At 41.9% G+C, this 26,664-nt stretch overlaps 1 protein-coding gene across 1 annotated transcript in view; it reads right to left on the bottom strand.

Annotated features, from left to right (window-relative positions):
* The window catches only part of LOC134530457 (polypeptide N-acetylgalactosaminyltransferase 2), a 429,839-nt gene that overhangs the window by 63,662 nt on the left and 339,513 nt on the right, over positions 1–26,664 (bottom strand). The window contains exon 3 of the mRNA XM_063365281.1: positions 7,987–8,085. Coding sequence (XP_063221351.1) covers positions 7,987–8,085 — 99 coding nt within the window. The remainder of the gene's footprint in view (positions 1–7,986; positions 8,086–26,664) is intronic.

Here is a 26,664-nt window from a genome sequence, read left to right as displayed (position 1 = left end):
ACGGCCATTTCGGCGTGACTCTGAGAACATGTGTTTTAGACATTTTCACTCTTCTCACAATTTAATCCGAAAAAGAAACTACTTATGCGCACTCAGGAAATTCTTAATTGCTGTTTTAAACAACTTCACTAGCATATCTTGAGCAGTTTTCAAATCGCGTGGTTTTTCCTGAATCTATGCACACCGTATGGTGCCCAGGTAGGCGGGGGTCTTAACTTTCACTGCTTTTTTTTATGTTAGCAATGGGCGTTTATGTTTTTTTTTCTAGCATTCGGCCTGAGAGGCTTTGATTTAGCCTTTGTTCACCGTCTTGTGCCACTTGTTTAATGGAAACCTCTTTAATGTCGAGGTTTGACGCAGAAATGTTACGCATTCACTTTTGTTTATCTATTCTCGGTAGTATATTATATGGCATCCGGCGGTTGGGTTCTGGGTGTGAAGCCAGGAGCCAATTTCCGCCCTCTTGGATTATATCTCGACGATCATCTTGGATGACATTAAATTTGACCTTTTATCTTGATCTTGACCTTTGTCTCTGAGCTCCACGATGTAAGTGCAATTCTCTAATAAAAATTTAATTAAAATTTTTAAATATTTTCAATAAATGTTCTAACACAATAATTACAGATTTTCAATATGGCAGCCGTAACAAAAATTGCAACAGTCAATATTCAAATTTGCGGAATACAAGATGGCTGGAAACAAAATGGCGGATGTGACGTCATAATTAAAATGGTTGGAGGATCCAAGATGTCCTGCAATAAATGATGAAGTTAAATTTTACAGCTTAACTTTCCTTTGTTTTGCTTCAGTTTGACAGGTCAGAATACAAGGTTAGGTGGTCAAACAGCTGACCTTTTCATCACTGAATATTTGTGAGAACTCTTTTGTTTCGTGCTTCCTTCCAGCTGCAGGATTGCAACTCGCTACCTCAAGTCCAGTTCCGCATAAACGCCGGGGAAACTGAACGCGAGTAGCAGTGTTCACGCTATGATCGGTTCGCAGCATGGACTCCCTCCTAGCAAAGCAACTGCTGACGGACCCGCAGGGAGAAGGACACGTGGTCGCAGCAGGTCGCCACGTGTGGGTTGTCTCAAGGTCGCGCTAACTGCCGCTGATGAGGCCACTTGAAGGGTGCGTCGGGGAGGCACTCCGGCGACCTGCTGGCAGGACCACTTCTGAGTCCTCGCCGAGTGGTGTCTTCCGTCTAGAGAACTACCTGTCCTGATGTGTTGTCAGTGTAGACACGTGCATTACCGGCTATTTTCAAGTTTGACGTCTTTCAGATGTTGACAGAAATGACTGCCAAAATTCGACTCCAAAATTTCCGCAATATAAAAACTCCCTAGCAAGGCCCGACCTGTTCTACTATCTTAACAACGACTTTGACACGCCATACGTGTGCAAAGCTTCGGAAGATCATGTACTACTTATAACATACGGATGCCATTCAACAGACTGTATAAGTCAGAATGCAAGTGAGGATGAAAAATTTTAAAACAGGTGTTTTCACATTCGTTTGCGGGTACGAAAATTCCTGTACAAAATACAATCTGCGACTATAAGGTCATATCGTTACCATAACCGCATATCAAGCGGCTAAATAATTGATTCCAGGAAATATTTAAGAAACAATTAGCATGTTGTACCTCAAAACATTGGTACGTTTTAAAAGAGTCTGCGACTGGGACCTCTAAGCCGATCAGGACTTCTAAGACAATAACAAACCAAAAGAAAATGAATATTCTAATCACGTTAAACACAGACACAACAAAAATGTCTTACCAGGGAAAAAAAATCAAGGGTGCCCATGTCTACATGCTTATATGGTAACCGGTTGAAGATTTTTTGATGTCAGCTCACCATCTGAGCCATGTTGGTTGGACACCCAAAACACTGGCAAAAGTTTAATGTTTGCAATATAGAAACAGTTTCAAGTGACTGTATTTCATGAAGTGACTGTGTTTAACGACGGAGATTATACATCATACTTTCTAACCACACTTTTGAGTATGACAATACAGCGATGGCGAGGTAAAAAGTAAACTTCAACTAAGTCACATCATGCCTTCAATTCCTAACCCCACGTGAAGATCAGCCAGCATACAGGTGACTAACACGTTTTTAAACACGACACAATGAATTCCAGTCTGCAAGTGTTTGAACCCGCATATCCCCCCCACCAACAGTCCGATCGAGTGCGCCCCGCTGATACGCTTCTGGTAGGTCGCCCACTCCACAACGACGGCCTGCATGAGGCCGCGACAAGTTGAAACAAGCGGCGACATGGACACCGGAGAGCTGCCCGGCTGACAACCTCCGTGTTTCAATCGTCGGCATGGCCTCTCGACCCGGCTGTGGTTCGTGGGCCAGCGGAGGAGACTACCGGTGCACGCCAGCCGGAGACACCAGCTCCAACCCACGAGGCCCAGGCACAGAGATCACGGCACGACGCCCAGGCACAGAGATCACTGCACGAGGCCCAGGCACAGAGATCACTGCACGAGGCCCAGGCACAGAGATCACTGCACGAGGCCCAGGCACAGAGATCACTGCACGAGGCCCAGGCACAGAGATCACTGCACGAGGCCCAGGCACAGAGATCACTGCACGAGGGCCAGGGCAGACAGATCACTGCACGAGGCCCAGGCACAGAGATCACTGCACGAGGCCCAGGCACAGAGATCACGGCACGAGGCCCAGGCACAGAGATCACTGCACGAGGGCCAGGGCAGACAGATCACTGCACGACGCCCAGGCACAGAGATCACTGCACGAGGCCCAGGCACAGAGATCACTGCACGAGGCCCAGGCACAGAGATCACTGCACGAGGCCCAGGCACAGAGATCACTGCACGAGGCCCAGGCACAGAGATCACGGCACGAGGCCCAGGCACAGAGATCACGGCACGACGCCCAGGCACAGAGATCACTGCACGAGGCCCAGGCACAGAGATCACTGCACGAGGCCCAGGCACAGAGATCACTGCACGAGGCCCAGGCACAGAGATCACTGCACGAGGCCCAGGCACAGAGATCACTGCACGAGGCCCAGGCACAGAGATCACTGCACGAGGCCCAGGCACAGAGATCACTGCACGAGGCCCAGGCACAGAGATCACTGCACGAGGCCCAGGCACAGAGATCACTGCACGAGGCCCAGGCACAGAGATCACTGCACGAGGCCCAGGCACAGAGATCACTGCACGAGGCCCAGGCACAGAGATCACTGCACGAGGGCCAGGGCAGACAGATCACTGCACGAGCCCCAGGCACAGAGATCACTGCACGAGGCCCAGGCACAGAGATCACTGCACGAGGCCCAGGAACGGAGATCACAGCACGAGGGCCAGGGCAGACAGATCACTGCACGAGGCCCAGGCACAGAGATCACTGCACGAGGCCCAGGCACAGAGATCACTGCACGAGGCCCAGGCACAGAGATCACTGCACGAGGGCCAGGGCAGACAGATCACTGCACGAGGCCCAGGCACAGAGATCACTGCACGAGGCCCAGGCACAGAGATCACTGCACGAGGCCCAGGAACGGAGATCACAGCACGAGGGCCAGGGCAGACAGATCACTGCACGAGCCCCAGGCACAGAGATCACGGCACGAGGCCCAGGCACATAGATCAATGCACGAGCCCCAGGCATAGAGATCACGGCACGAGGGCCAGGGCAGACAGATCACTGCACGAGGCCCAGGCACATAGATCACTGCACGAGGCCCAGGCACAGAGATCACTGGACGAGGCCCAGGCACATAGATCACTGCACGACGCCCAGGCACAGAGATCACTGCACGAGGCCCAGGCACAGAGATCACGGCACGAGGCCCAGGCACAGAGATCACTACACGAGGCCCAGGCACAGAGATCACTGCACGAGGCCCAGGCACAGAGATCACTGCACGAGGCCCAGGCACAGAGATCACGGCACGAGGCCCAGGCACATAGATCAATGCACGAGCCCCAGGCATAGAGATCACGGCACGAGGGCCAGGGCAGACAGATCACTGCACGAGCCCCAGGCACAGAGATCACGGCACGAGGCCCAGGCACATAGATCAATGCACGAGCCCCAGGCATAGAGATCACGGCACGAGGGCCAGGGCAGACAGATCACTGCACGAGGCCCAGGCACATAGATCACTGCACGAGGCCCAGGCACAGAGATCACTGGACGAGGCCCAGGCACATAGATCACTGCACGACGCCCAGGCACAGAGATCACTGCACGAGGCCCAGGCACAGAGATCACGGCACGAGGCCCAGGCACAGAGATCACTACACGAGGCCCAGGCACAGAGATCACTGCACGAGGCCCAGGCACAGAGATCACGGCACGAGGCCCAGGCACAGAGATCACTACACGAGGCCCAGGCACAGAGATCACTGCACGAGGCCCAGGCTCAGAGATCACTGCACGAGGCCCAGGCTCAGAGATCACTGCACGAGGCCCAGGCATAGAGATCACTGCACGAGGCCAGGGCAGAGAGATCACGGCACGAGGCCAGGGCAGAGAGATCACGGCACGAGGCCAGGGCAGAGAGATCACGGCGCGAGGCCCAGGAACAAAGATCACTGCAGGAGGCCCAGGCACAAAGATCACAGCACGAGGCCAGGGCATAGAGATTACGGCACGAGGCCCAGACACAGAGATCAATGAATGCACGAGGCCAGGACAGAGAGATCACTGCACGAGGCCCAGGCAGTACATAACATTTATATAACCTTTCGCCCTTGATTAACCATTTTATCCAAGTACATCTACTACGTTCGTATCCTGACACGTAAATGCACAGTTTTTCAAAACTGCAAAGATGTATACGCTTGAATAAGTACAGGGTGTTTTACTATTAAAGAGTACGAATGAATACTATTTTTGATCTTTAACACCATAAAGTATACTAAGATATATTTTCTATGTCAGCTGTAAAAATATCATACGTCTAATCAGTTTTTTTATTGCTGTACTGTTTTTTCGTGCTACCACTTGTAAATATAGGTACATAAGCATTCTGCTAAAAATTGCTTATATCACATAGTTTCAATTCACTGCAATACATCTAGTCTACTTATGTTACCTTCGACACTTTAAAAAAACCAAACATCGAAACAAAAAAATCAATATTCTTAACTTAAAAAAATATATAATTTTTAAACTTAGGTACCATTTAGAAAATTTTGTTTGTTTGTTGTTGTTTTTAAAATGTATTACTCAGCTAGGAAATGATAAACCAATTTCTAAAATATTCTCAGCTAATGTAAAAAAGAAAGCTGCTGATAATACTATTATATTTGTAGCAATCTTTAAAAAGGAGTCTCTTTCACCCAAAATTATTCCACAGAGAGAAAATTTAATGTTCTTAAAATGTTCTCTGTCAGTAATACGTGCTACGCCTTTTAAAGAGACAAAAAGTTAATAATTTGTCATAAATAATGACTACGCCTAAATAATGTATATCTGGTACAGGCTCTAATTAGCAAAATATAATAAAAGTATAAACAATAATAATATTAAGATACACTACTGATTAAATATATTTGCATTTTTTATAGTTCAAAGCCTGATCTAAGGACTTTTTTTTTTTAAATTTTAATCCAAAGAAATTTGGTCTGTATCAAAGCATCTCTTGAAACCAGCTCATACCCTGGGGATGCACAGCAGGCGATTAAAGTTTCAAGACCCTATACTCCACAGAGCATTAACACCGCTCGCTACAGTAATGAGCTACAAAGGATGTAATATCTCGAAGGAAGTGAACGAATTGCAAAAGCATGATGAACCTGCGAACAAAGTTTAATTAACTTTCCCAGAGCACTTCTCTTCCTCCTGCACTCTGCCGTCCCGCACAAAAGAAAGGAAAGAAACAAATACTATTGGCTCTAGTACTCGCGCCAAACGTTCAAAGGCCTTATTCAAGACACTGGCATGACTAAAGTGTCTGCGACGTTTATTTGTCTAAAATAATTGTGATAGTCACAAAAACAGGAAATTAATGGGACGAATTCAACTCGAACGCTATAGCAACAAAGAGCCAAATCTTAAAGTTTAATTCACGACCAAAATACACTCACGCAGAAGAAACAGTTAATAAGTCGGATGAGAGCAAAAAAAATTAAATGCATTTTTTGAGCAAAAGCAAAAAAAAAATAAACTTCAAATATTTAACACACTAATATAGCCAAATATTGTTTTATAACTAATGATATTTTATGCTACAGTACTTGTAACCTTGCGTTAAAACAACTAAGCAAAAACATTCACTAATAACACACGAATGGTTGATAGTGGCTTAATAAATACAAACGAAACATAAAATTCAAATAAATTGCAAGTAATTTAAATTTTAATTTTTACTTCCTACGCAGGGAACCACAACACAGACTGTTCGTTCTGTTCGTTTGAAGCAACTCAGTTTACGTCTCTACAATAATTTCAACGAAACAAAACTGAATTCGACGCCGACGATGTAACGCACGGAGGATATAATAAATTATTCCATTGTTCGTAACGTCTTTAAAACCAATCACGACCACGTAACATCCAAATAAACTTAGAAAGAATGTGACAGGTGAAATGAAAAACCGTTAAACAGCTCCGCCCACGCCGCGATGCAGCTGACGTAACGACGGGAGTAATCAGCGGGGAATTTAATAAGCAGGCCTGGGTCTCCCGTGAGGACGGCTCGTCGCCGCTACAGTTCCGGGACAGCCGCACCGGCGCGCGACCATCTGGGGAACATTAATAAACCGCAACGAGATAGAGGCGGCCGTGGGGATTAATGACGCGAGCAGTGGACAGCCTACACCCTCCCCCGCCCCCAGAGGTGTTGTGGGCGGGCGACACGCCATTCTCTCCCGGGAGAACTCGACTGGGACGCGGCGCGCGGCGGAGGCCACTACTCTGTTCGCGTCGGCTACCGCCTGGGGCGCGGCTGCCGTCAGGTGCCGAACAATCTCTAATTATTGAAGGGGAAATACTTCACAACCCGAACAACGGTAAGTCGAGGCGATGACCTATAAGTAGAGACCTGCCAAATTCGCGGATTCATTGACCTCTAGGATAGACTCCACAGTCCTTTAAATACTGGGGTAAATTACACCGGTTCATTGGCTACTGACGCGTGAGACGTCTCAACTAGGCTGTCCGTAATTCGGCACATTCTTGGTTTAAAATGTGGGCCAATCGCAGAAGCGGTACGAAGGTATAGTTGTTTTGATGCTAGCCTATCGCGAAATGAATCGGCGATTTTTGCATGTCTCTACCTATAAGTGCAACACTCGAGTGTAGATGGGGGGAGGAGGTGGAAATGTCGAGCGCCCTCTCTCTCTTCACTCTCGTCGGGCAAGCCTAAAGTGAAGCGACGCTACAGTACTGCGCATTTTGTATCCACGCTGGAAACGACTCAATCAAATTCATAAAAAAAAATTATCGAATACGAAGTTCCGGAACTACCTACGTAATATTTTGTATATATATTAAGATAAATTCGCATCGAAAATGTATGTACTATTTTCTATGTATTATATATATGTGTGTGTGATTGTGGTGACTGCACTTGTCAACGGTGGAAAGGGAAAGGTTTAACATAGTTAAAGTAGGTATATGCAGAGGCGCAACAACAGGGCGGGGCAAGAGTATTTTGCCCCCCCCCCCCTCTGAAACCATGAAGTGGGGGCAAACGGGGGCAAAGAAAGTGCTGCGTAATCAATTATTAGATGATAAAACTGCTTAAATAGCACCATTTTCCACCTTGAAATACAAATTTTCCCGGGGGAAGACCCCCGGACCCCCCGTTTCAATAGGGGGCATCGATGATTCTTTATAAAAAGGTATATTCCCCCCCCCCTTTTTGAATATTTAGTTGTTGCACCCCTGGGTATATAGATAGTAAATAGGACACAAAGCTGCCCGGAGACCCGGCCGAGACGGACAGCGCGAGTCCAGCAAGAGGCGGACGCGCGGACGGACACGCACCTCACGACGGTGCGCAGCAGCGTGGAGCGCGCCTCGTTGTGGTACGTGATGATGACGCTGGTCGCCGGCAGGTCCGGCCGCCACTTCCGCTTCCGGCACCTGCGGGAACAGACCAAGCGTAAACGTCCAACTACACCTCGGCACGCTTCAAACACCTTTTTTTCCCCCTTCATTACCTGCTAAACGCGATACTCTGCAGTCATAACAACACTCTCCAGTTCTTTTTTTTTTTTTTCATTTAGCTTCGCGTCTAAATGACACACATTACACAAATCAGGGATATTATCGGCCATGGTCTATAGCGAGAAAGAAGACTCCAGAGTTTGCTGAATTGATTTCCAAAAAACGTATAAAATATAATATACAAAAATTGATGTTGGTATATATATATATATATATATATATATATATATATATATATATATATATGACGTTGATAAGCTCCGAAACCGTCTGACCGATTGCAATGAAAGTTGGCACCTCTTAGTGTTTTTTTTTTCACGGATAAAGTTGTAATGCTATCCATTTTGCTATAATTCGCCAAGAGATGACGCTGATGTGCATCAAATTCTATAGCGTTCAACCGATCGCCATTAAAAATTAGTGCATTGTGATTTCTACTGTTCTTAATCCTCAATAACAACAAATAGTGATTGTGAATGTAATAAAATAACATACAAATTGCATTTAAACGACCAATTTTAGATATATAGAGGTAAATAAATAAACACTGGCACGACGAAGTCCGCCGAGTTCTGCTAGTAAAATATAATCCATTAAGCCCGGAATAGGGTTAAAAGTCTGCTACTCCAAACACGTTTTATTTGCCATTTTTTTACGAACCAATACTTACACAAACATGTATACAAGTGTTTATGGTACACAATAAACAGTCAACCTCAAATTCCAACAGATAAATAATTCCTTTAAAATATAACTGATTTTCTTGCTTATATTTAAAGCCGAAACCTAACCAACTGAAAACTACTACCTAAGTTAAGGTTGTGGGACGTTTAATTAACTGATTTCATCTTGTGTCACACGTGTGATATTGTAAATATTGACGGTCCTTTAAGGTGTTTGGTCTCACTAGAATTGCATGTATAAATATTTTATATATAAAAAATTAAGTGCTTATTTAGAAGTCTGGATCAATTAAAAATAACAAGCACTGGGTAATTCCTTGTTCAACCTGGCTACGCTTTGCAGTAAAACGTAAAACCACATGCAACAAGAAAAAAAAAGTTGAAGCTTTACACAACGAGCAAATTAAACGGAGATGCGGACCGTGTTAGGCCGACCACGGCGCGGGTTAACCGCAGCAGCAGGTACATCACGAGCTCCGGGGCGGAACATGCGCGCAGGGCAATTACACGTCCCAGGCCCCTGGGCGCCGCGGGCGATACCGCGCGCGCCGCACCGCGGCCAGGCGGGTTGCCTAGCCCGGGCCCTGCAGGCGCGCGGCGCTAATTGAACAAGGCGCGTGGCCGGGAGCGCAGGAGTTACAGACGTTGCGAGGAGACAATGCTCGTCTTGCAGTTCGTGCTTCCTCCACCCCAGACACGAGGCAGGTAGGCCTGTATGCGGGAACATACACAATGCACATGTGATTAAAAGTGTATGAACACACACCCACGTCCTCAAATTGTGTCCGTTGCCGTTGCTGACCCACAATGGAAAACGTAAAATTCTATGGCATAGAAATTAATATATTAAGGGCTCGTTCTCGCAATCCAAGATGAATTTTTCTTTCGTTACTTTTATTTAAGGGCTATTTCCAACAATTTAACTAGGAACCTCCCTTGCACTTGTTCTCCCACAAATATTTTAAACAGATAAGCATTTTGGTGTAAATAGTGAGTGTATTAAGTTGCTGAAGTGATGATAATTACGAAGACTAGAGCGTCGTTTCACACTCATCATAAACCATTATGTGAATTTCTGCTCAAAAATATTTGCGGCAAACAACAAATGCAAATAAGGTATAGAGTTAAAATTTTGTTCGTATCCCTTTAATAATAGCAATAAATAAAAACAAAAATACTATTCAGACCAAGCGTTAAGTTTTAATACAAATCTATGTGGTCCTTTCAAGATTTAGAGCCACTATTTTAAAGGACCCTCCCCCCCCTTCAAAAAAAATGTTATCCGTTCTCTGCCAAAAAAAAATACTTTTTTTTTTAAAAAAAAAAGAAACGTTAGAACAAAAATGTCATTCCAAAAAAATTTATACCTTCGAAAAAATTTTCACCTATGCAGGTATCAGAACTTAAGTTATAACAGCAATCTGTGCACGTATTAAAGAGTACGAATTCATTTTTATTATTAAGGAGTATAAAATTCCGTCGTCTTAAAACGCACACTCTTCTTCCGAAACGCCGAGAATAGTTCAAAAGAACCCTTTTATAACGAAATAAGTGTTCTTTAATAGAAACGAATTACAATGTTTAATTGCATGAATTGTAAAGAAATAAATCCAAGAAAAAGGACTGAAATGTGTGGAAACGTTATCTACTTGAACATATTAATGTGAAATAACCGAATTAAACTTAAACCATACAAATGGAACCAAAATAAATCCACATATACGGAAATGAGTCGGAAACCTAATAAGTACATCAAACCATATCACTCGATACAATAGAAATAAAGTTATTTGACTCAGCAGCGCTGCTCGCGGACAAAGGGGACCGGCGGACGGAGCAGAGCACGGGCCGACACAGCGCGGGGCAGAGGCCGGGTTCGCCGGGGACTGAACCGTGTCGCCATTGTGGGTCGGGGCGAACCTGCCGCGCGCACGGGCGAGCTGGGTGGAAGCCAGTTGCTGATCAGGACAGCCACTGCGTTGCGCAACCCAATACAGTCCATCACGATGTCCCTTTCAGACCACCCGTACAATTCGCGGAGCTTCGCTTGGTTTCACCCTTTTCTTCAGCTTTTTCATTCACTTCAACACATCACCCAATGTAGATAAGTAGTTAAGTAATTTTTATTTGGAAAAAAAAATTCTTTTATGACTTAAAGTGTCCCAAATTCTGTCGCTTAAAGGGATTCGTGCAATTTCAGACATTTTATATTTACTTTAAATACTGTTAACTATAGTTTTTAAACGGCTTTATATATTTACACTCACGTATGTATATAAAACTTTCCGAAAGCTACACCATTAAATATGCCTACAACTTTGACAGCTTTACACCTAAGTTAAAAAAAAATGTCCTGGCACTAGACTCATCTTTCAGACCAAAAAAAAGCTAGCTTAAATATTTATCATAGTTAAATCAGTAATAAATAATTTGTAAAACATCGATCGTATTACAACTCCCTACTCCCCAATCAAAACATACATAATTTACTTTTTTTAAATAAAGGCGCGTTCCTCCTCCGCAGAACTAAATAATTCTGTCCGCTGCTGCAACCCACGGTTTAATTTCACTTGTGAGCGGCCAGCGAAATGCTGATTCCCCTCGCCGCAAGGTACGCGGACACACCAAACTGTTTATAATTGAAGACTTTTCCCCGGAGGCCTACTGGACACGGGAACAGACGCCACTGGACACAGTGGCAGGACGCGCTTTGAGACGGAGGGCGAGGCTTCGATCCCGGGCGAGAGCACGATGTCTCCTCGCCGCACTCCAAGGTCGAAGCCGATGCCCGCCTTCTCAGACATTTGCTATGCAACATAACTTCTGTATAGTTTGTTTACTGTGAAAATGCTTTGCACGGCCTGGCGTACGTGGCCATGGTAACTTCACCACAGCTCTCATCCCATCGTGGTAAGTTTCCTGTTTGTCGTCTCCGTGGAGAAATAAGCCGTTGCGTCACAAGGGCGACAACAACTATTAAATCTGTGACTCTAGTGAAATAATGTTGACACCATTTTAAGGCTCGGTCTCACGCGCCAGTTTTTTTTTTTTTTTTTCGCCTTTACTTTTGTTTAAGGGCTATTTCTAAAATTTAACTCAGTACCTCCCTTGCATATTTTGCTCTGCCACAAATATTTCCAACATATATTCACTTAGTGCAATATCGTGGGTGTAAAATGTCGCGCAAGTGATGATAATTCCTAAGACTTGCGCGACTTATACAGCCATGATATTACACTAAGTGAATATAGGTAAGTTGAAAATATTTGTGGCAGAACAAAAAATGCAAGGAAACCATCACATATAAATTTTAGAAATAGCGCTTAAATAAAAGTATTGAAGAAAAAACGCGAGATTATCAACATGGCGGGATAGAACGAACCTTGAGTCACACAAAAAAAAAACGGAGTTTTAGAGAAAACCACAAATGTTAGTATAGGAATGGCGGTCCTGCGCCAGGCTTCAGGCTGTGGTGCCGACCGCCATCTTGGATTGTGACGTCACGGCGGCCATCTTGGACTCAAAAATTCCTCAAAATTCCTCAAAAATGACTCAAAATTACTCAAAAATTCCCGTTTTGAGGAAAACTTTCTCGTTTTCTTCCACAAAAATTAAAAAAATTAGGATTTCAAAAACCTCAAAATACTTTTGCCTTAGAAAGAACACGTAATCCTAAAAGCGGCTTAAAAGTCCTAAGAGCTATCCGCTCTAAGCCGCTGACGTCATCTAGGAGTATGAAATTACGGATTTTCAAGATGGCGGACGTGACGTCATACTAGCTAACAATATATATATCATAACATAAGTGGTGGGGGGGTCAGTCTGCCTGCAGCCACCATGAGGGAAGGATCGGTCGCCATTTTTATTTTGTCCTTGTCGGGTTCGAACCGAGGACTCTGAGTTCCATGTTGTAAACGTGTGTTTTTTAAATATTTTTATTAAAATTTTATTCATTGAATTTTTTTATAAATTTTAATTTTTTTTCATTAAAATCGGTTCATAAAGATTTTCAAGATAGCAGCCGTAACGGAAAATTGCAACGGTTACGTCATACTCCTAGATGACGTCAGCGGCTTAGAGCGGCTAGCATTTAGGACTTTTAAGCCGCTTTTAAGATTACGTGTTCTTGCCAAGGCAAAAAAAATTTTGAGGTTTTTTGAAAGTCTAATTTTTACATTTTTGTGGAAGAAAACGAGAAATTTTTCCTCAAAACGGGTATTTTTGAGTAATTTTGAGGAATTTTTGAGGAATTTTTGAGACCAAGATGGCAGCCGTGATGTCACAATCCAAGATGGCGGTCGGCACCAACGGCACCAACAGCCTGAAGTCAGGCGCAGGACCGCCATTCCTATACTACTAGTTTTTTTTTTTTTTCAGTACACAATCTTCCCCTTTAGACAACGGCAAGCGTGTCGGGAGCGTTAACGAGCCGTCTCAGACACAACACCCACGCTGCAGCGCGGCGTGGTAATGGAATCACAGACACACAGGCGCACATCGCACCAGCGCCTCGCCTCGACCACAGCCGGAGACACCGCGAGAGCCACAAATCTCCAGGCGCCCCCCCCCCCCCCCCCCCCCGCCAACCCATACAGTCGTGCTCGGGGCGGCGCGTAAAAACCAAATAACTCGCCAGGAGCGGCGGGGAGCGACGCGACGTCACAAGGAGAGCTATTCTTCACGCCGCTCTCCGCCATCCCGCCAGCGCGGCGGGCACGGCCGACGAAGGCAGACAACAACACCCCATTATACGCATTCAATATAATACCACGATCATTATCCACTTTACCCGAAGCCTTCCGGCTGGCATGTGTGCGATCGATTTGCTAAATTGATGTGTTTTTTTTTATAATAACACGCACGCCACCAAACACTTTCAATGAAGTGCAACGTCACAAGACTTTACATTTAGATATGTGGGGGGGGGGGGGTAGACATTATAACTCATTTTAAAACGGTAATCAATCAATATTGTTTTTTTTAAGGTTGGTTTAATATCATGCTCATGCAACTATTACTACTAAATACGTAAACATGAATTCAAATCCAAACGAAGACAAGCAAAAAAAAAAAAATACTTCTAAGAAAGAAGCAGGAAGGACGACGATTATTAATTATTTTCACTGAAATACTCTTTGTGAAACTTACTTCTCCAAATCATATAACACTAGGTATAGCTGGACCCCATCGCAAGGAGAGAAAAAAAACATAAGGCATATATATTAAAACCTTGATATTACAAGCCATATCGTATAAAAACGGACAGCACTGTAGATGAAATGCGGATCCACCAAGCCTCCGAAGAGAAATGGAAGAAGAGATATCAGATGCACCCCACGCAAAGAGAAAGAAGGAGGCACGTATAAAAAGAGGAAGGGGTAGTAGGGAGGAGGGAGAAGCACCAGTGTGCATTGTTTCCGGAATGCGGACGAGGGAGGGGGGTGTATCCGGGCAGAACAGAGCATCGAGGAGAAAATTGAAAATAACACCGGGAGCCGTCGTCCCGAGGTTCTGGAAGGGACGCCGTGTGCATGGAGGGGGTGGAGGCGGGAGGAGGGGCAGATTGTCGAAATGTTTCGCCGGTTCTGATCCGCTGGAGTCGCGCTCCGCTGCCCTGGCAAGGAACTGGCATGATCCGGGCCGCCCGCAACTTTTATATTACCGGCCAGAAAATGAAAAAACACGACGAGGCGTGTCAGTCATATCTCCAGGAACGTGCGGATAAGAAATGGCGCCAGCGGAGCAAGATGTTCCTTCCAGATGGAGGAAGGACGGAATATATATATATATATATATATATATATATATATATATAAAAACTCTCGCGCGCCTGGGTACTGCTTCAAGAAAACCCACAGGATCATTTATTTTTTTTCATGAGACAAACACAAGTGAAACTGCGATACTACAGTCTTGAAACTTATATTATAATTGACTGTATCACTGCAACCAACTTCATTCGAATTAATACATGTTAAAAAAATAATAATTAAGAATATGAGTTGCAAAATATAATAGTAGCCCGTATCAGAACAATGCTTTGTCAGTTACTATCAAACTGTCTCAAGAGATTTCCCACCCTCTTTCCAAACAAATATTTTGCAGTCAAATTTATTTCATCTGTAGCAATATTAAAAAAGTTGCGTATTAAAAAATACAATCTAATTAAATCAACAAGATGCAAATAAGGCCCAAGAATTACTTTCCCGCCCATTCGATGCTTGAAAATGCATTAATATATTGAACTTCTAAAATAAAACGCATGGATACTTGTTATTCAAGAATTTTTATGCAGTATTACATGAAAGGAACTTTTGATTTTTTATTCAGCGTCTCAATTTTAAGAAAAAATGTGGAATGGTTTTGAAGAAAAAAAACTTTAGCCTAGGTAAATTTACTTTGTATTAACTAATTATGTGACCAACATATTTCAAAAGTTATACAGCCAAAGAAATGACTAGTTGATCACTAGTAATAGAATAAACATAAATGGAAATTCTAAAAAAAATATGGACATGCGCCATTGCAAGCAATGGGGTATGTCCATAAAAATGTAAATCAATATTTCCCATTGCAAAAATCATTCAAAGAACGTAACATAAATGGTATCTGTCTTTTCAATATATGATCGGCTGTTTACAAGAGTAGCGATCGTGCGAATTAAGTCTGAAAAAGTGCAATATATTAACCAAATATAATTACGCGGAACAGCAAAGTTCAGTGCGGGATGTGTACAAAAAAATCTAGAAAAAGCTATCAAAATGCGAATACTTACTCACTGTTCTAGATAGGTGAGAATGTTTGGACAGCTGCTTCAGCAAAATATTCAGACTTTACAATCTAAATATTATGACGTAATAAACCAAACTTACACAGATTAATGTAGCAACAGACTCGTTTTATTATTTATATAAAAAAAATTATTTTCTAGGAATATTCGGCCGTCAAAGTCTGCATGTTCGCTGAAGCACCTTGTCTTGAACAGAGTCCACAAAAGTAATTTACGCGCAGGAAACGCGCATCAGAAAGCCACACTGGTGAAACACTACGGGAAGATCTGGCTGACTGATGAGTTATGACAGCTCTTCACGAAGAACCTCCCCGACAGCAGCTTGTTAGATGCCTTCCCGGCGCCAACGGGGAAAGGCTTCGCAGAAGAAGAACGAACAGCGCCGCGGTCCGCCGACGACCGGTTCAGTTTCGCACGGCACGAAAGCATCAGCGACGGCGGTGAAAGCTGGGAATGAAACACGTGGCCCCACGTGGCCACTTACCTCACACATTCCTCATCATCATCATCCCCAGATGTTGCCACAGAAGTCACTTTATAGGAGATTGCACACGGCAGGGCGACTCCCAACAACTTTCTAGGTATCTGTCTGACTGTGACGTGTCGCAGGAGGGACATGGTCTTACACAGTGAGCTTGGGTAAGCCTGTAGAAGCATTCACAAACCAGTTTACTAACGCTCACATACCGTGTCTCCAGTAGTCTACCGATATTTGTACCAATAGCATTGCCAGCGGCGGATCCATTACATCGTGAAACGTTTGTGTTCAGAAACCAATAATTTCCTTTTTTGTGTTCAAAAACGCAATTTTATCTCGTGCACATTGCTGACAGAGGAAAGGAGGGGCTTCAGACATTAGAGAGCCTATATCTCTCCCTGGATACGGTATACTATTTCTAAAATTAAGAGTTCCCCTGATAGATAAAATGCTACTGCAATACTAATAGAAATCCTGTACTGGCATCAGTGAGAAACAACTTTCTACTCCAGCGATTGCAAAAACATTTCTTTTTCTTTGTTTGCACACGGTAGGGTAACCTCATTCTGAAAATAAAACATTTGTTGCTATACTATGTATTTAATTTACATAAAACGAAAAAAAAAAATAGCAATTATTGTTGTTAATCCTCAGACATTTTCTGTACCCTGCGGAAAGACTTATGACGAGAAAACGTAAACATCCATTTAAGCGTCTCTTATTTTACGAATATTTTCGTACGGTTGTTTGCAATAGCAAACTTAACGTAATTTAACAGATTTTTTTTCTAAGTGTGGCAAGAGATGTCGTCATCAGGATGCACCTCACTGTACCATACCGTTTAAACCAAACGTTTTGCCGGTGCTATTCGCACGTGAGGAGATTCGCGCACTGGCTCCAGCATTCTTGGCTGACAGCCAACTGGATGCCGGCTGTTATTACTGTACTGTTAGGAATCCATTGTGCTTGCAGAGAGCGGCTGGGTTGGTACTCGTGCTACCTACAATACGCAGATACATAAAAAAAAAATCAATTAAATACTCATTGGCAAGTACTGAAAGCCAATCAGTACATTTCCTTCGAATAATTTTGACGAAACTAATTCCTCCCGAAAATCTGCAATTTGTAATTTATATGTTAAGTGGTACCTTTTAATCTGTCCTGTTCAAATCAACTGACATATACATACATACACATATATATTAAATTTATTTTACGTGGCACCTTATCTACCACTTAACTACATACATTTTGTAAAATTAAACGTAATTTTTGGCATTGAAAAAAAATTATGACTACGCCCTTGGCGAAGGCTTCGAATTAATGTTTTATAAACGTTTTATGACTTGAAAATAAGCATACGGCATAGTCTGAAGATTTTTTTTTATGCCGAAAACGGACTGCGAACACGTTCATCAGCGCCAGCCAGGCCGGCGCGTAAGACTCGTTCTGACATCCCATGTTGGTTATATTATTTTCTCGTCATTACATTTTATTTGAGGACTTATGGATTCATCAAGATAACAACCTCGCATATTATGCCAATTCTCAAATTTTCTAAACAGATCTTCACTAATTACGATCTAACAGCGGTAAAGAGTCACGCGAGTGTTCGTAATCATCACCACTTGCGTCCACTTTTACAACTCGAAATTAACGTGACATCTTGTGACCAAACAAAAAAAATTGGTTGTCTGTAAAGTCGGTTTACGGACGATAGTTTAACGTGACAACGTCATAACAAAACATTGATGAAATGATTGCATACTTTTATGAATAAAATTGAATATTTTTTATTGAATTATCACTATTTTGTATGGATACAAAAATGGAGTGAAATTAAATCTACAATTTGATTGATAAATTTACTTTTATTTGCACTCATTAATTCAAATATGTTTATTACATTAACGAACAGATTATTTTAACTATAACTTTTATACATGTTTGCTATTTAACTTCTTCCAATCTGTGTTATTCTGTTAAGGATAGGACGATGATAAGAAAAGTAGGAAACGAATGGGAGTGTTTCAAGTTTAATGTGCCTCGAAAAAGTCAAATCGATGGTTGTTCCAATCGAGTGGAAGAGCGATAGATGCGGCGCAAGCGTACAATAAGCGTAACGGGACACTTTTTCGTGCGTGCAGCGGGCGTTCATCGATTTATTAGACGTTGTCACGTCAAAAATACAAGATAGCTTCAGGAATAAAATTACAGTTAATTCCCTTAGTTAATAGTGATGATGATGAGTCGTTTTACCCATCACTGGATGCAGTGAGCTCAGGCAAAGCCACGGTGATGACAGCCGTGACGTCCCTGTGCTTGTCGAGGCAGGCTGGTACCGCAGGGTGGAGGTGAACGGGACATCACAAACACCCGGTCCCGAACCCAGGGGTAGAAGGTTTTCAAACATCTCCTCCCCGGCACGAGAATTGAACCCGGACCTCGGGCCAGACACGCCGGCCGCTAGAGCAAGTGGAAATTTTGCCAATGCATCTGCTGTCAGGTTAAAAAGTCACTGCCCTTGATACTGCATTTATACTCTACCATCATATGCTCTCCTATTGGGCTGATTTCTTTACCTTATACCCTAGAAGGGGAGCGTCGGAACGATTGCGACCCGATCGTCCAAGCAATGCAAAGGTACGCGTGTTTGCAGCATGCCTTGCGATCAAAAAGAATCTGCAAAATGTGTGTGTCTCTGGAGAGAGAGTCGTGCGTAAGATGTGACGCTGTATCGTGACTCGTGGAAGTGTGGGCTGGCCTCCAGGGGGTTCGCCGGCGAGGACAATTATTAGCGCTCACGCGACCGGCTGACCGGCGCGCGTGAAAGGGAGGCATCCCCTCGCGGCGGGGGTCAAGGCGGTCCGTGCCAGGTCACCGGCTTTCCCCGCGCGCACCGCGGTCACACGGGACTCCCAGCCTCTTCACCTGAACATGTTCAACTGCTGCGCGCGGTTACACCTCAGAGGCCACTTCTCGTCCAACCTAAACAGGACGGCAAATTAGTTCCGAACGGCATCTCTTCCACATAAGCCTCTCATTGGCTGATGAGTGTTGAGAGTTACAACCAGTCCTTTGCAAAAAAAAAAACGCACGATGGAGAAATTCCCTATGGCACAAGTTCGTGTAATATTTTACCGACTAGCAACAAGAAAAAATCCACAGGTAAATATCTTATTGTTTTAAAATTGAAGCTGACGGTAATTCCCTAACAGAGGAACACTTGCTCAAATTGTGGGTATATGTTTTCATTTTTTTTCTTATTTTGCATTCATGAATTTTTCCCATGACAAACAGTGTAAACCTGTAACGGCGTATGTCCAAGAAATTGTATTAAATCAGAGTTTCCCAATGCGTGAATGATTTAAAGAACGCATCGTGCGGTGGTCGTCGTGCACGGGGGTTACGGTACGGGCTACGCGCGTGTTGGCGCCGGTGCCTTCATGCGAGTGGAGGAACAAGGTCATCCAGGGAGCCGGGACTACCACGGGTCCTCTCGTCCGCAAGGGGTCACGGGAGGGGTGGGAGGGAGGAAGGAGGGAGGGAGGGAGGGAGAGAGGGAGATAGGGGGAGAGAGACGAGACAGGCCAGGCTTCAAGCTCTTGGGAGGGCTAGATGGGTTTGTATGGTATTGAAATAACTCACAGTTAAATGCCGAGACTGAAATTCAGAAAAATAACAGTCCATTAAAATACTGTCCGAACGCTCTCTGGCGTCTTTAAAAATAATTCACAAAACTGTAGTTTTAACTTATATTTAAGACTACTAAAATTCAAAAATAAAATTACATTACAGTAGCACTAAAATATAAAATAATGAACAAATATACCAGGCCTTCGCGGCCACTGTCTGGAGTTGCAGAATTTTTTTTTCGCCCAAGTACGTAGACATGATGATGAATTCGACATTATGTAATTAGCTAAATACGTTAGAGACGTAGTTTTGTTAATGAGGCGGGATGATAAGTGCCACGCTGGCTGGTGCTTCCAGTGCAGTATCGCCTCTAAGCGCAAGGCCGAGGACTGGCGCGCAGCTTTTTATCGTCGTGCACAGAACTATGATATTTGAATGGTAAACATAACAAGATATGGAATATAAATGAATATAAAGGTGTAATGAAAGAACCTTGAATATTTTCTATAATCTGTACCAGATGTTTATGCCATAAAATCATTGTAAAAACGAGTTATAGCCATTTTCACGCTTACAAAGAAAAAATTGGTTGCGTGTACTTATTATGTACCTACGAGCGTTAGAAGTTATACATACTTGGCGAAAAAAAAACTTTCATTTGACATGCAAATAAATAATAGAAATAAAATAATAAAAGGACTGCAGTAATATAAATGTGGTAGTTATAGTCCAAATTAAATCATTTTTTTTTTAATATTCAGTATTCAATAATAATTTAAACACGCGTATAAAATTAAAATTTTGGTTTAGTAAAATAATCGATATAAATTTTAATTAGTAATTAAAATCAATAAATGTGCTGAATGTTTATTCTAATTTATTAATTTTAATTCTTTAGTATATAACAATGTAATCATTTATAATTTAAAATGCAAATAAATAATACATACGGGAACAGTACATCACGAACAATCCCATGAAAACGGCCAGGTGACTATTGAACCTTACACAGACACTCCCTGCCAGCGATAAAGGAAACTTACAAGCAACCTCACATATTTATACATACTGAAATATGACCTCACTTACATAAATACACCACTTAAAAATACTCTTTAAAACGTTTATAAACATAATTTATAACACTACTATTCACAATAAATAAAAGTTTTTAATTGTATGGACGAGTATTCAATATCAATCACTAAAATATATGATTTAGAAGCACATATAATTTTTTTTAATATGTATCATTTTTTTCGTCGTGTGAAAATTTCGTCGCATGAAGCGCGCGCTACGTAAAAATTAACTCATTTTTTTCATAACGCGCTTAAAGAAGTATAACTTTAAAAAAAATTCCGAACATAACTACTCATCCGTCCTCAGCGTATTATTCAATGTTTTTTTGGTAAACACACACTATGATAGCTTGAATGGTTTTCCAATCGCGTATGTTCTTCTGAAGCTCTGCACACCGCATGTGCGCCCGGGTGAACAGGGGCCTTAATGAGCACCGCAATGCACGTCGGGGGACGATATTAAACCGGGACTGTGATAACAGCGACCGCAGATTGCGGGACGCGTGCGGGAGGATCCACGGATGGATGAGAGAGAGAGGGTGCACAAACAACCCTCCGAACCTGGGGCACCTCGAGGGTGAAGGCAAACCGACTTTATCAGCTCTCGCTGACTGCTTGCGATAGTCCGGGCCGACGGAACAGCTGAGCGCCACTAAGAATAGCGGAAGAGGGAGGTCGCATTGATCTGGCGCCAGAGATCCGAGTACCAACCTCCCTCCCTGATTGTGTTTCAAAGTGGAGATGGACTAATTTTACCAAGTGAAACAGAGCTTCGTACTTTATACTCTCAAGATAAAGTCACGGAAATTATTTAAATCCCCGAACTTTGATTGCACCTTGGGATAAGTTAAATGTAGACCCCAAGGCAGCTTGCACAGTAGGATAATGATTATCTAAGCACAAACTTTGCAGTTTAAGAAGGCACATCCTTTTTCACATAAAGCACAGTTAAACTTGTAGAAATGTTTGAACCAGTAGAGGTTAGCTACCAAAGTAAATTTTTAACGTTTTTAGGGCGTACAGATCAAGAGAATTAAATTGATTATGTAACCGATTTATTTTTGTTTTAAATGCAATACCATTGGATATTTCATGATATGGTTTTAAATTTTTTTAGAAAAAGTTATTTTATTTTCAATGGCTGAGAAAATCTTCACTATACACTGAAAGAAATTTTTGTATATTTTACAAGAAAAATCCTTGGAAACCCTGCTGCCAAGGATATTTCTTGTAAAACTACAAGGCAGAGCTTTGTACGATGTGCGATTTTGCAAGGCTCTGCCTTGTAGTTTTGCAAGAAATATCCTTGGCAACAGGGTTTCCAAGAAATTCCCTTGTAAAAGTACAAATTTTTTTTTAGAGTGTAATTAGAATTTTGGAAGGGCGGAGAAAATCATATATATTTAACCCAAAAAGTCTACAAATTTAACAACGATTAAAGTAATTATAAAATAATGACCTCAAAAGGAACACAAACCCTTCATCAAAGTGAATAATACTTACCTTTGCCCGAAGACACGACTGTGCAAGTGGGCCTAATTTATATTATTTATTGGTGATCCTTTCCTATTTACAGACAGTACCGACACCCTGAGCATGAATTATAACTATTGCATTTCAGTTAGAAAAATTATTAGACCTGTAAGCAGTATTAAAATAATTAAAATGCCTATTCACCGTAACAAATGGGCTATTGTGGTGTTTATGATAAATATAAAGGTCCAGCAATCCCGAGATTCTCAGAGGCGGCTAGCAACGGCTGTGACACGTGTCTCTAGGACTCTCTAAAGTTATAGTCTTCTGCGTATGGGATGACTGGTAGGGGTTAGATGAGATCAACCCGAGAAATCCCACTGACTCATGGCAACGTCTGCCACGTTTACCAATTGTGAAAATAATATAGGGTTTGATTCGTCGATAATCGAACCAGGATATCCTTGGTTGTGGAGCCGGAGGGAAGGGGGTGATCTGACCTATCGACCTTCGAGATCCAGGCGAAATTAATGCTGTTTCCGAAAGTAACGAAGTATCATTCATCGATGCAGCTTTAACCAAACGATCCTTTAATTTCAAGGATGCATTCAGCAAGAAACTACACGCAAAATTACATACCAATTCTTTAGACACTAACAAAGCCTTGTTTTAGCAACAAAGACTTCCTTTTTCGGTAGTCAATTGTTTGAGTTCATGCTTGTCAGGGGTGAGTTTGGGTTAATGCGGCGAATGATAGAGTGGTGCTTCTAGCGTGATATCGCCTCTAAAAATATGCGAAAAACTCTGAACTAGTCGTAAAATACAAAACAAGCACTATCCAAATGGTAAAACAATAAAACAGATAAATGCATGAGTTTGATCAAAAATGTTAAACTGCAAACTACACGTAAAACTTATTTTTGTCATCCTAAAATGTTTAATTCGAAGGCAAAATACGACTTAAGTTTAACAGATATTCTCAAGTCGCAATTGAGTGTGAAAGAAGTAAGTTTCAAGTCAACATAGAAACGTAATGCCAAAGCATTTTATTACAGTCGTTGATGAAGAAGCGTGTCTGATGATGAAGTATGCGCTCCAATATATATATATATATATATTTTTTTTTTTTCAAATCGTTCTTTGCCTGGAAAATATCTCCCTCTAGCGCGCTAAAATAAAATACAAAATTGTAACATTAACGAGGCGTATCAAGGGCAAAAAGGTTCGAAATCGGGATCAGATATTCGGCCGACGCACAGCAGGAAGTGTTTTTTTTTTCTTTCGAAGTGGCAAAGCGCGTCCAATGCGGCCAAATGATCGCTTAATGGTCGGTGCTTTGTACTCGGCAACCTACCTCCCACACCCCCTCACCGTCATTCTCGCCGAAATAACTACCCATAAAACCCGAGCTGAAGTAACTAACGAAATGGGATTTATTGCCCGCACAGACCGCATGCTGCGGGGCTATAAACAACTGGTCTGGCTTCGCAAGATTTTTTTTTTATATTTTTGATAGACATTTATTATTTATTCTTCCAAAAAATTTAAGTTCAATCCGCAGCTTGTAAATAATTTTAGCAATGAAATAAATATTATTAGTCGATACACTTGAATATACAAGACGCAAATTTTTCATTGGTATAAGCTGAACACCCGTTATATAGCCTATAACTCAGACAATTAACCATGACAATATTCTATTATTTAACTTTGAAATTTTTGCTTTATTTAAAGCGTTATGAATAATTTACTTGTAAACGTTATTTAAATGATTCATGCAATGGGGAATTTTGAATTAGTATAAATTTTTGATCATACACCATTGCAGTTTTGCACTGTTTTGTCATGGGAACAAAATTCGAGAATGTAAAATAAGAAACCCTTGACAGCACAGCGAACAGATGGATCCAACGGTGAAAGCATGACGATGAACTTTGAACTATGAACGTTTAAACTGAACACAACAAAACACGTCTGCACAGAACAACCCAGTCAAACTTTAAATATACCAGTATAAATATTCATCGTTTGAGCAATGTCCAAGGATTCTTATTTTGCATTATTTTCGTTACAAATAATTCAAAACTTCAATGGCGTATGCACAAATAATTGTATTAAATGAATAATTTACTTGATTAGTGACTAGTTGCAACAAAAAGTTTCCCTTGTGAAGTCATTGGCGTTTAGTATTGAATTAATTTTACGGAATGGCTGCAACTTTACTAATACTTACAGTAAACAATACTCAATGTTATTCGAAAATATCAATGTATGATCTCTGTCTCAACGAAAACCAATCCTCCATATTTAACGTTAAAAAAATCTCTTGCATAATATTGAATGTAGGAAACACAAAACACAACATGACACTGTGATACAAGAGTTTATGCTAGTGAACCTTCTTACCCCAGTGTTTTATTCATAATCTGTATTAGTATAAACATTATCAGCATGGGCGTTGATCCCAGGGAGGGGGGGGGGGAAGCTGACCCCCCCTGGAATTAAGAAGCCCCTCACCGAGGGGGCCTGAGTGTGCTTGCAAAATTCGTGACTGTAAAAAAGGGTTTAATAAACATAACTTACTAAACTGTGTTTTATAGAAACTTGCCTGTATAGTTTTAATGTTTTCTGCATATTGCATGCATATAGGCATATACGCATATAGGCAGTATACAACATACAAGCCCCCATCCAGCAATGACTTGTTTCGGTTAACACTCCACGAGCAAAACTCTTGCCCCCACCCCCTGGGAAATCCCCTCTCTCTCTCTCTCTCTCTCTCTCTCTCTCTCTCTCTCTCTCTCTCTCTCTCTCTCTCTCTCTCTCTCTCTCTCTCTCTCTCTCTCTCTCTCTCTCTCTCTCTCTCTCTCGAATCCTACAGATTTGCGACCCTGAATATCAGGGTAGAGAAGAAAGAGATACACGGTTCAGTTATCCTGATTTAGACTATCCAATGGTTTCCCTGGAATCTCACCAGGCATAAGTCTACACTGACAAAAAGTTAGTAGAATTTCGGTTCGAAAAAAAAATTCTGAGTTTACTGGGATGGCTCCTCGCCAAAAGCCTAAACTGTTGTGGTTTAATGTCAGCGTCTCTCATGATTTCGCTGTCGTAAAGCCGCATTCAAATAATTAAACGCCACTCAAATAATTAACCGAGTAAACAGTAAAATTAACATGAAGTAAGTGTGAACAGAAGCTAAGACACACATAATTGAATACTAAGAAACCACAAAAGGATTACAGGTGTCAATTTGACTACCACGAAAACTACAAGATTTATGAGCTCTAAATTTATAATTACCTCTTCCATGACGAACGAATGTGAGTATACCATAAACAGAGGCACATTAGTCCAGTAAGTAGTATAAGACATACTAATTAGAAAAAAATTGAGTATGTAATTAATCTGTAGTAAAAATAAGCTCAATCGTGTAACTCATGCGTTTGATGAGTTATTATTATTATATATGATCTTTTGACGGGATATTATATCAAATGTAACGTAAAAAGGTTGATTAAGCGAATAGTCAAACTTATGGTTAAGTTTTATTACTTTGCATAATATACGGCCATTAGAATGAGCATATTTGAACAGGATACATACTTATGATATGGACTTATACATCCATATAGCGAATGCAAACAAATACATTTAGATATTTAGTTTTCTTATTCCTATCAATTATCAGTCTACGGTAAGACATTGTGTTTTCTCTTTTACATTTAACCACTTAACATTAAATTGTGTGTTCATTCAATACATGTTTCACAGTTTTGATACTACAATTTTTTACTCCTCATTCAATACATGTTTCACAGTTTTTATACTACAATTTTTTACTCCACGAACCCATCCGAAATTTTAAAACAAAATTACAGTTTTCCATCAATATTTTTCAAAAATTGTTATAAATCTATGTAATAAATTGAATAATATATTAAACAATCCTGTCCACATACGCTTAGTTCTTTTTTAAATCATGAAGCACTCATACTTTGTTTAGCCTCACATATATTTATATTTTTTTCTATTGCGAGTTTGGTCTCGGCTTGAGATCGAAACTTGCTTCATTTTTCTCGCAATACAACGAGGTGTGTCAACGGTAGCAGCCATCGAGGACCTGTAGGCCTATCTTTAAGTTTAGATGTTTGGGCGGAATGATTGGGCGTTTAGAGCATTTTCGCATGCATTCACGGCTGCACTTCTGTTTACAGTTTCTGCAACCCGCCAGAAAGGCTGCCGCTGCGCAGTTTGCAATTTCTGCGCGGAAATGGCGCACTGCGTGCTGGAGAACATTGCAGGTAGTACCAACACAACCCCCCTAGGAGAGAAAACTGCTTGTGAGGAATACAA

Source organism: Bacillus rossius, chromosome 3 (genome assembly GCF_032445375.1).
Source record: "Bacillus rossius redtenbacheri isolate Brsri chromosome 3, Brsri_v3, whole genome shotgun sequence".
NCBI lineage: Eukaryota > Metazoa > Arthropoda > Insecta > Phasmatodea > Bacillidae > Bacillus > Bacillus rossius.
Note: the sequence above shows the minus strand (reverse complement) of the source record. Positions and strands in the feature narration are given on the sequence as shown.